Source organism: Larimichthys crocea, chromosome VII (assembly GCF_000972845.2).
Source record: "Larimichthys crocea isolate SSNF chromosome VII, L_crocea_2.0, whole genome shotgun sequence".
Lineage (NCBI taxonomy): Eukaryota > Metazoa > Chordata > Actinopteri > Sciaenidae > Larimichthys > Larimichthys crocea.
Genome location: NC_040017.1, coordinates 19,840,964 through 19,852,735, shown reverse-complemented (window position 1 = coordinate 19,852,735; position 11,772 = coordinate 19,840,964). Strand labels below are relative to the sequence as shown.

Genomic DNA, 11,772 nt, shown 5'->3' with positions numbered 1-11,772 from the left:
GAGCTGCTTCTAGCTCTTGTCTTGAGTGGTCCTGGGGATAATCTGACACAAAGGACTGGGCATATAAAAGGCAGGACTGGTGCTGGGTTCAGCACTGAGGACTCATTTGTGAAATGTAAGCTCCAGAGTACAGCTCGTCAACCTGCATTCTCAATGGATGGTGACTACGTTGTCGGGGGTGTTTTCTCCATACATTACTACAAACAGACAGTGACTCATAACTACACCACCATGCCTGAGCCACTGAGGTGCACAGGGAGGTTAGTAAGAGGCAAACTTCAAGAAAAATATTTAATTTGTTGTTTAGTTAACTACAGGTTATCCATGAATTACAGTTGTTGTGAATTGTGAAGTATATTTGGTTCACAGATGCAGTGCAATTATTGTCTGTAACTATGAACTACAGTTCTGTTTACTGTTTCTATGTTAAAATTGTGAATTGTCCTTTTGCAAAATGAAATTTTAACAGTGACATGAGTGTCTTTGTGCAGCATTGACTCCCGCGAATTGCGCTTTTCACGTGCAATGATCTTCGCCATAGAGGAGATTAACAACAGCACAGAGCTGCTTCCGGGCATCAAGCTTGGTTATCAGATCCACGATTCTTGCACCTCAGTGCCTATAGTGATGCATGTGTCATTCCAGCTTTCAAATGGTCTGGACCCTGTGTTTTACACCGGTGACAATTGCTCACAATCTGGTATGGTGATGGCTATTGTCGGTGAGTCTGGGTCCACACGATCCATCAGTATGTCACGCATCATCGGGCCCTTTAATATCCCTCAAGTAAATATTTTTACATTTTTGGCAAACTATGTGTTTAATATAGGTCAATGCTGATTTTTCTGTCTGTCAGTTAAATAATCACTTGTTTTCCTTTAGGTGAGCCACTTTGCCACTTGTGCATGCCTGTCTGATAAACAGCAGTACCCCACTTTCTTCAGAACAATCCCCAGTGACCAGTTCCAGGCTGATGCACTGGCCAAGCTGGTAAAACACTTTGGCTGGACTTGGATAGGTGCTGTCCGGTCAGATTCAGACTATGGCAATAATGGCATGGCTTCTTTTCTGAATGCAGCAGAGAAGGAGGGGATCTGTGTGGAATACTCTGAATCTTTCTATCGAACCCACCCACAGAGCAGGATCCAGAGAGTAGCTGATGTTATCCGCAGGTTTGTACATCACTGATTGTGCCTTTGCTCCCTGTGCTGACATTGACCCACGGCACACAAATCACACAAAATGTTCATTGAAATATGAGATGGGGGATTATTTTATTATTTATTACACTATGTATTTTAATTTTATTTATTACTGATATTGTCTATAAACTAATTAGACCAATACTGTTCAATGCACCATTGTTCTGTACTGTTCTTTGTGTTAACTAACTTGAGAATTGCATTCATATAATATAATGCACTATAATGTCTCTCCAGGTCAACAGCTATAGTTGTTGTGGCATTTCTGGCTTCTACAGAAATGAGGATCCTGATGGAGGAGCTGTCGCGTGAGCCCTCTCCACCTCGCCAATGGATAGGCACTGAATCCTGGGTAACTGACTTAGACATGCTGAGGTTCACTTTCTGTGCTGGAGCCATCGGATTTGGCATTGAGCAATCTGTCATCCCAGGTCTGAGAGAATTCTTGCTCAATCTGTCTCCCACTAAGGTGGCTGCCTCTCGGATGCTTACTGAATTCTGGGAGGAATCATTCAACTGCAGACTGGGAAAAAGTGAGTGAGCTCTGTTGATTTGTAATATAGAAGACATTCACAGGGGGATGTGTGTTGTTTTGATGTTTGTTTGAATGTCACCTTTTGTTGTTAAAGGGAGATAAGGTACACCTGTGTGAATAATGTTAATTGATGACTTCAGGTCAAGTTCATGCCCACTGATGTAGTGTTTTTTTTCAATATTAACAGTGAAGTTGTGAACACGAGCATACAGCCTATTAACGGTGCCACCACGCTAAATAAAGATAAAAATTTGTACTTGTATCAGTAATAGTATATGTATATCGAACTGGGCTATTTTTACTGACAGGTAAAAACATGTAGAAAAACATGTAGACACGTTTCGCCTTTATAGATGTGACTCGTGATTACTGATTTGCATATAGGTAAAAATACAAATACAAAACAAACAAATGGGGGAAAGAACGGGACCTGAGACAAAGATATTCATATAGCAATATAATAGATCTAATAGATATGAGTTTTTGCAAGGCTTACTGGTGGGAATAAATACATTTAAAAAAAAGGACAACAAAAACTTTAGAAAGGAGGATATTATATAGGCCTAATATTACTGTCAAGGCTAAAAAACACATTCTGTTTTCAGTGTTTTTAGGTACAGCTATAGATGAGCGTGTGTGTGATGGATCTGAAGACTTACAAACTCTACAGAGTCCGTACACTGACACATCTCAGCTCCGAATCACTAACATGGTGTATAAGGCTGTTTATGCAATAGCACATGCTATTCATAATGCAGTCTGTCAAAAAACAAATTCTACAACTCTGTGTGACAAATTCAGCAGGATAGAGTCCAAACAGGTCAGTTGAAATGAATCTTTGAAGCGAATAACAACCAAATGTACCATTTATGAAAATAAATATTCATTTTATTTTACATGTTTTGTTTTCTCTCCCTCATTATCTTACTTGATTTTATCCTCACAGGTTCTCATGCAGCTAAAGAAAGTAAATTTTTCCCAAAATGGTTACAATGTGTCATTTGATGCCAATGGAGATCCTGTGGCCAAATATGAGCTGGTCAACTGGCAAAAAAGTAAGAGTGGCAGAATTGAGTTAGTAACAGTAGGACACTATGATGCATCACTGCCGGTGGGCCAGGAGTTCCATATCAACAAAAACTTCACCTGGGTTGAGGGTGGCACACAAGTAAGAAGCCCAAAAGTAATAATTTAACATAATAAAATGTTTAATTGGATGATTTCAAAGCATATAAAATATGTTCCAGGTTCCTGTGTCAGTGTGCAGTGACAGCTGTCCACCAGGAACTCGTAAAGTGTTGCAGAAAGGAAAACCCATCTGCTGTTATGACTGTATACCATGTCCTGAAGGAGAGATTAGCAATGCTACAGGTAATATTTTTTTTCAAATGCTTATGTACAACATCAAATATATGATCACTAAAAGCCCTTTTTTATTTGTTTTTTTAGATTCCACTGATTGTTTCCCTTGCCCCAAAGAGTTCTGGCCTAATGCAGAGAGAGACACCTGTTTCCCAAAACCTGTGGAGTTTCTTTCATTTGATGAAGTTCTAGGAATCATCCTGGCTGCATTCTCAGTTGGTGGAGCCTGTCTTGCCATCGTTACAGCGGCTGTGTTCTTTTATCACAGGACATCCCCGATTGTCAGAGCCAACAACTCTGAGCTGAGCTTCCTGCTGCTCTTCTCCCTGACTCTATGTTTCTTATGTTCATTGACTTTCATTGGAGCACCCTCTGACTGGTCCTGCATGCTGCGCCACACAGCGTTTGGGATCACCTTTGTCCTCTGCATCTCTTGTGTTCTTGGAAAAACTATAGTAGTGTTAATGGCATTCAAAGCTACACTCCCAGGTAGTAATGTCATGAAATGGTTTGGTCCTCCACAGCAAAGAATGACTGTAGTGTCTTTTACATTTGTTCAAGTTTTAATATGTATTATTTGGTTGGTTGTTAGTCCACCTTTTCCAATGAAAAACCTAACTGTATATAAGAAAAGAATCATCTTGGAGTGTGCATTAGGTTCAGCTATTGGGTTCTGGGCTGTGCTCGGGTACATAGGCCTACTGGCTGTGTTTTGCTTAGTGTTAGCTGTTCTAGCTCGGAAACTACCTGATAATTTTAATGAAGCTAAGCTTATTACCTTCAGCATGCTGATATTCTGTGCAGTCTGGATCACATTTATTCCAGCGTATGTCAGCTCTCCTGGGAAATTCACTGTGGCCGTGGAGATATTTGCCATTCTGGCCTCCAGTTTTGGACTGATACTGTGTATATTTGCTCCAAAGTGTTTCATCATATTGTTTAAGCCAGAGCAGAACACTAAGAAACATTTAATGAACAAAAATCAGTCTTAAGACATCTGGGTTTTGACATAATTAAGCTGGCTTAGCCTAGAGTTTAAACTGTGCTCATTCAACACAATATTTACCAAGCTGATTTAAATATTTACTTTACATGTCCAATAAAATAAAAATTAATCTCATGTTATTGTCATATTTCTTGCATATTCTTATTTTTTGATTAATAAAGTCAGCCAAGATATAGCATATTATACAGAGTACAATTATATCACAAGCTGGGTTTATGGTAACTTGCTGAATTCAAACTTTAGCCATTTTAAGCTTTTATATGGACAGAAACACTAGAAAGTGAACATGATACTATTAACTGGTTAAATGTATTTGCATTTGTATTTGTATTAGTGGTGAATGAATCCTGATTCACCCGGATCCTCTTCCTGACTCGGGATTAATGAGCCTGTAGTCTCCATTAACCCAGATCCTTACCGTCTTAAACCTGCCTAACACCAGGCCACATATGCAAGTAAAACTTTAAATTGCATCATTCATTACTCTCCTTTTAACCTGTACAATCTCATTACAACATGTCTCAGTTCATCCACCTTAAAAGCTGCCAGAAATACCGCTACTATCGTTGACAATAAGCAGTTGTTGCAACCGCTACCATAGGTTTGGAAAACAGGACTCAGATGAGCTGACAGCGGATCAGCATAACTTCCTGCAGACTCAGTAGCACAGACCCGGAATCAGATTCAGATCCGTCCTGCATGAGTAAATCCGTACAGACCTGGAAACCCCCTAAGACTAAAGAGACTCAAGAAACTTGTGGATCCAGCAGACTCAGATGACCCAGACGACACAGTGGATCAGCGTAACTTCCTGCTGCCCCACCCCCAGATTCCACCGGGCAGGGATGTGCAATATTGCGTGTGCACCGCAGTAGCCACAGTAATATGCAGCCGTTCTAGTCAAAACCCCACTGGCTCTGCCATGGTCTGATTCAGAAGTGGGCCTCTGCTCAGCGAAAACAAATTAACTATGCAGCATATTTACACATGTAGAAATATATTTAGAAGCACATAAACCAAGGAAAATGACCAAATCTGAGCAAGTAAACAAAATCTGGTGGGTTAAATGCTCCACTTCTGAAATACTCCATGTGGGGTTTGAAGTGGCATGCAAGATAGACCAAACACTGCCCTCATCGTGGAACAGCACGATTCATTTTTGCCTATTTGTAGTCCAAGACAGTGTGTTTCACTGGTAGAATATGGACATACTGACTCAAATGACTCAAATTACTTGTAAGATCCGACACAACTGTGGGGGTACAAAATAGAACTTAAAAAATTTCTAATAAAGAAAGAAATGTATTCAGAAAGATGAAGGTGGAGACTGAGTTATTCCAAAGTTTGAAGTGTAGAAGGGAAGGCAGAATGAGCTGGGCTCAAGACAGGCACGCAGGCAGACACAATTCAGGCATGACATAAAATCTGAAGCACTGGAGAACAAAGGTCAGGTTACAAGGAGTGGGATGATTGAATGCCACGCCCTGATAGAGAGAGACAAACTACTACATGTAGCTTTTAAACAATGCAAACAAAAAACAATCTCAATCACAAAGCTGTGTTCACCACTTTTTAGTGTGCTCCGGAAACACTTCGGTGCCACAGAGAATCAGCTGATTTTCATGTATATCAGAGTGGAACAAGAAATCCAGTGATTTATATAATATGGGATTCAACCACACAAACGGCACATTAAAGATGTGCATTAATTAGGATTAACTGTTACATAAGCTAAAACAAATTTCGAAATTTGTACGAGTAAGACAACATTAGGAGGTATCTGGAGTTTACAATAGACAGGAAAAAAGATCAAGGGATACTGGGGATTGTGTCATGTATCCAGCCCATAGAAAAGACTTCCTTTTTTTGAGATATAGTAAAGTGACGTCAAGTAGAAGGAGGGAAGCTTTTGTCTGAGAATCTATAAACCTGGGAAAAGACATATACAGTATGCGCACATACAGACACTTGGAGACAGGATGGAGATCTCAGCTCTCTTTATCAGCCTGATCCTCTCTCTGGGTTTGTGCAAGTTTCATTTAGCTAAATCCTTGAATGGTTCTGGGAAAGGTCTGAAACAAAGGGCTGAGCTAACAGAAGATGTGACTGGTGCTGGGGACTGTACAAAGGCCTCATCTGTGAAGTGTACGCTCCAGGGTACCACTCGTCTACCTGCATTCTCAATGGATGGTGACTACGTTATTGGGGGTGTTTTCTCCATACACCACTACATGTACACAGCCAAGCATAACTACAGCAGCATGCCTGAGCCACTGAGGTGCACAGGGAGGTTAGTAAGAGGGAGAAGCAGAATAAGAAGCAAAGCATGTTCTGTGTAGGGATAGAAATGTTTTGATATGCATGATATGATTGCAGTTATGTTGCAAAGCTTTTGTGTAATATTTAAAACTTTATACAGAATTTATATTTTATTGCATTTGGTTTAAAATCAATATTTGTTTTTTTGAAATGCAGGCATTGTATTCACAAAAATAATGTTTAAATTAATTAAAAACATGTTCAAGTTTTAGAAATAGCAGTAAAAAAACTTACGATTTAGTTAAATATGGTTTACACATGCAAATTGCAGCAGACTGTGTGAGGATAGAACTATTCCATTATATATGATATGCTTACAGTTATATTGCAAAGGTTTTGTAGTATTGAAAACAGGATTGCTATTTTTGTACAATGTGCAAAAAAGCGTTTGCTATGTCTGTACATTCAAATTCCAATGTCAATTTTGGACTGATTGAATCCTGGTGAATTATGGTTGTTATAAGTTATTGTCTATAACTTTGAATTACACTTGTGATTTATTGTATATTTCTGTTTAAACTGTGAATTTTCATTATGTAAATTTGAACAGTGACATGAGTTTCTGTGTGCAGTATTGACCCCCGTGAGCTGCGCCTTTCACGCACAATGATATTTGCCATCGAGGAGATCAACAACAGCACAGAGCTGCTGCCGGGCATCAAGCTCGGTTATCAGATCCACGACTCATGTGCCTCAGTGCCTGTGGCAGTGCATGTAGCATTCCAGCTTTCAAATGGCCTGGACTCAGTGTTTTACACTGGTGATAATTGCTCACAATCTGCTATGGTGATGGCTGTTATTGGTGAGTCTGGGTCCACGCCATCCATCAGCATGTCACGCATCATTGGGCCCTTTAATATTCCTCAAGTAAATATTTTGAAATTCTCCTAAATTGTGTGATTAATGTAGGCCACTGATTTTTCTCTGTCCCAATAAATAATGCACTCTTGTTTTCCTTTAGGTAAGCCACTTTGCCACTTGTGCATGTCTGTCTGATAAACAACAGTACCCCACTTTCTTCAGAACAATCCCCAGCGACCAGTTCCAGGCTGATGCACTGGCTAAGCTGGTAAAACACTTTGGCTGGACTTGGATAGGTGCTGTCCGGTCAGATTCGACATATGGCAATAATGGCATGGCAGCCTTCCTGAACGCAGCACAGAAGGAGGGGATCTGTGTGGAATACTCTGAATCTTTCTATCGGACCCACCCTTACAGCAGAATCCAGAGAGTAGCTGAAGTTATTCGCAGGTTTCTACAACACTGATTGTGTTTGTTACCTGTGCTGACATTTTTGCACACAAAACCCCAAAATATATTGATCTTGATAATTGCTTTATGTCTCTCCAGGTCGACAGCTATGGTTGTTGTGGCATTTGCAGCTTCTGGGGACCTGAGGATCCTGCTGGAGGAGCTGTCGCGTGAACCTTCTCCACCTCGCCAGTGGATAGGCAGTGAGTCCTGGGTAACCAACCCAGACATGCTGAGGTTCAGCTTCTGTGCTGGAGCCATCGGATTTGGCATTCAGAAATCTGTCATCCCTGGTCTGAGAGAATTTATGCTAGATCTCTCTCCCACTAAATTGGCTGCCTCTCCAGTACTTACTGAGTTCTGGGAGGATTCATTCAACTGCAGGCTGGGAAAAAGTGAGTGCTTTTTTTCCAACATAATTTACATTTTGGGTCACTCGGGTCCTTGTGGTTGTGTTGTTTTTTTGATTGTCTGTCTGAGCAGAACTCCCTGTGTTAAAAAGTCATCATCTCCTTTATTTATTATTTTATTAAATATTTAGTAAATGTGATCATCTAATCACATTATTAATGCCATCATCTTTTCATTGCCCTTCATAAATCATTTAATACAGTATATGTATAGGAGTTTCTGAATGGCACCTTTGGCTCTTGAAAAAAAAAACACAATCAGGCACATAACAAATAATAATAATGCAATATCATTGTCTAAGCTAAAAATCACCTTTTGCTGTCTCTGTGTTGTGTAGGTACAGCCAAAGATGAGAGTGTGTGTGATGGATCTGAAGACATAGAGACGCTCCAGAGTCCGTACACTGACACATCTCAGCTCAGAATCACTAACATGGTGTATAAGGCTGTTTATGCAATTGCACATGCCAAAATATAAGATTTGTATTGTCATGTTTTTTCTCCTTACTTCTCCCCTCATTGGTCTACATTTGTAATTTCCTATGCTGCATCCTCAGAGGTTCTTTCTCAGCTTGAAGATGAGTCAAATTTTTCCCCATAATATGCGTTCATTAGCTGTGTCGGATATTGATGCCCACGGGGAGTCCTTGTATTGGCCACAACTCGACTGCAGACTGGTCAAGGCAAAAACGTTGTCGCAGCAGTATGCTGGCCAGGTAGCATTAGCGATGGTGATAGTGGCGACACTATGATTGCATACACCTTTTTACCGGTATCAGTATGTGTTGGCAGCCGAGTTTGCAGTATCGTCAGGAAGGACATGCCTGTTGAGTCGATTTGCCAAGGTAGCACACAAGTAAGAAAGCGCCAGCGCGCAAAACCTAGCAATAATTGTCTCCAAAATCAACATTCCACAGTATTGCGTCGAATGCATCACCAATGGCCCCATTTGTCTTATTGTCTGTCCCTGTCACTCCCTTCTCCTCTACATTCGTTCAATAGCGTTGGCAGGCGTTAAAAAGCTGACCCAGTTTTAAAAAACTATTACAGCAGATGTGTTCCCACTATCTCTTGATTAGACACTTTATACATATTTCATGGTAGTATGCATTTAATCCATATGTTTAGTTTGTAGCAGCTCTAGTTTGTGGGCCAACGATCCTTGCGTAGTAAAATTTCAGGTGTCACCCACCATCATCACGTTTCCTGGAAAGCTAGACTATGTTCTAACCCCCCACCATGCACGGCTCTTTGTTTAATCTCAAACAAAGTGCCATGGCAAGCAACAAAGATGAAAGCATAGACCGTCACTGGTCTGTGGACGAAACCCCCTCCTCAGCTGGGCTTGGAGAATACTAAACTGACCAATGGAAAATTGAACACAGGCTGGGTTCCCTGATATACACCCTTTTTATTAAATAACTCTAAATTAATCAGAATCAATTAACCTTTCTAACTCTATTTTCCAATTCCACATGAATATTTATCTAATTAATTTTTTACCTACTTCCATCCCGCCATGGTGCCTGTGTTCAGTGTGCAGTGACAGTGTCCCCAGGAACTCGTAAAGTGTTGCAGAAAGGAAAAACCCCTCTGCTGTTATGACTCGTATACCATGTCCTGAAGAGAGATGATCAATTGCTACAGGTAATATTTTTGTAATTTTCTGAATGCATATCTACTCATATGATGTTGTCTACTAAAATCCCTATTTTATTTATTTCTTCTAGATTCCACGCATTTTGTTCCCCTGCCCCAAAGATTCTGGCCTAATGCAAAGAAAGACACTTGTTTAACCAAAGCCTGTGGAGTTTCTTTCTTTTGATGATTTGATACGTTTAGGTATCATCCTGGCTGCCTTCTCAGTTGTGGTGCCTGTCTTGCCATTGTAATTGTGGCCGGTTTCTTTCGCCACAGGACCATCCCCGATTGTCAGATCGGCCACAACTCTGCGCTAGCTGCATGCTGCCCTTCTCCCCTGACTCTATGTTTTCTTATGTTCATTTGACTTTCATTGGAGCACCTCTGACTGGTCCGGCATTCTGCGCACACAGCGCTTTGGGATCACCTTTGTCCTCTGCACTCTCGGCTTTTCTTTGGAAAGAACGTTACTTAGTGTTTAATCCTCAAAAAAATCTATTCCGGTAGTGTTTAAGCCTCAACGTACCCTTCCAGGTTGAATCGTCATTGAAATGTTTGGTCCTCCCCAGCAGAATGACTGTATGTATGTAGGTCTTCACATTTGTTCAGTTTTAATATGTATATTTGGTTGGTTATTAGTCCACCTTTTCCACTTGAAAAAACCTAACTGACTATCATAACAGGAAGAGAATCATCTTGGACAGTGTGCATTAGGTTCAGCATCGGTCTGGGTTGGCTCGGGTACCTAGGCCTACTGGCTTTCTTTTGCTTTGCATTAGCTGTCCTAGCTCGGAAACTACCTGATTGATTTTAATGAAGCCCAAATTTATCACCTTCAGCATGCTGATATTTTGTGCAGTCTGGATCACATTTTCCCCGCGTATATGTCAGCTCTTGGGAAATTTACTGTGGCTGTGGAGTATTTGCTATCTTGGCCTCCAGTTTTGGACTGATACTTTTATATTGCTCCAAAGTGTTTCATCATATGTTTAAGCCAGAGAAGAAACACCAAGAAAAAATTTAATGAACAAAAATTCAATCCTAGGACATCACAGATTTGGGAAAAAGTTTTGATATAACATTTACATATAGCATTATGTGTTCACATGACTGAAATATTTACATATGTATGGTTTTATTCATTTGTTTCATTCCAATGCATTAGTCCTTCTATTATCTTATTTCACATTTTAGATCACTGTGCTAAATAAAGTATAAATTCATGACAAAAAAGTCTAGATTTTTTTTTATATATTAAAAGTGTGCATTTAATAGGCTTAATTGTAATAGACCTAACAATGGAAAAAAAAAAGAAGATATCTCTTGATGTTTACAATTATGTTTTACAAGCGGACCAGAGACGGGACAGTTATTGTAGACCATATTCATGCAGTCCATAGAAAAGATATGGACTGTCCTATAGTCTTACGTCTTTGCGTTCATCAAAGACAGTTATAGGCACATCCTCTGTCTGATGTCAAGTAGAAGTGACGTTACAGTCGAAGGAGGGGAAGCTTTTGTCTGAAAAACTCTATATAAACTTACACATATAACGTATTCCCACATTCAGACACTGAGGTCGTGGAGTCATTCGCTCTCTTTATGCCTGCCTCTCTCTGGGTTGTTGTATCATGCTGACACTTAGCTCTTGCTTTGAGTGTGTAGTAGGATGCTGTTGATTGGTTGCGGGGTCCGTACTGGGCCTCATCTTCTGAAATGTAAGCTCCAGGGTACCACTCGTCTGCCTGCATTTTCAATGGATGGGACTACGTTTTGGGGGTTGTTTTCAAAATACATCACTAAAGCAGACAGTGAAAGTATAACTACACCCAGCATGCCTGGCCTTAAGCTGCACAGGAAGGTTTAGTAAGGGGAGACGTGGTGGATTGGATAATTCCTTGGGGCTATAACTGTTTGATGTATGTATGATGTAATCAAACCCATGTTTGCAAAACATTTTGTTAGTCTTATTGAAAACTAAAATAATTCGTTTTATTTCTAACTTTTATATTTTATTATATTCTTTTCCACTAAGAACACTGCCAA

General features: G+C 40.2%; 1 protein-coding gene across 1 annotated transcript; it reads left to right on the top strand.

The window, feature by feature from the left end:
• Positions 1-216: 216 nt before the first annotated feature.
• LOC113746073 (extracellular calcium-sensing receptor-like) lies at positions 217-4,091 on the top strand. The gene is made up of 8 exons (XM_027280366.1): positions 217-260; positions 492-786; positions 883-1,172; positions 1,440-1,735; positions 2,352-2,557; positions 2,684-2,905; positions 2,985-3,108; positions 3,187-4,091. Exons 1-8 carry the CDS (start codon positions 232-234, stop codon positions 4,089-4,091), a joined length of 2,367 nt encoding a protein of 788 aa, XP_027136167.1. The 5' UTR covers positions 217-231.
• The last annotated feature ends 7,681 nt before the right edge of the window (positions 4,092-11,772 follow it).

Excerpts from the sequence above, each read along its gene's own strand:
- LOC113746073 (XM_027280366.1), top strand. The coding sequence starts at position 232 with ATGCCTGAGCCACTGAGGTGCACAGGGAG. Across the intron at positions 787-882 it reads GGCCCTTTAATATCCCTCAA|GTGAGCCACTTTGCCACTTG; the intron begins GTAAATATTTTT and ends GTTTTCCTTTAG. Across the intron at positions 3,109-3,186 it reads AGAGATTAGCAATGCTACAG|ATTCCACTGATTGTTTCCCT; the intron begins GTAATATTTTTT and ends TTGTTTTTTTAG.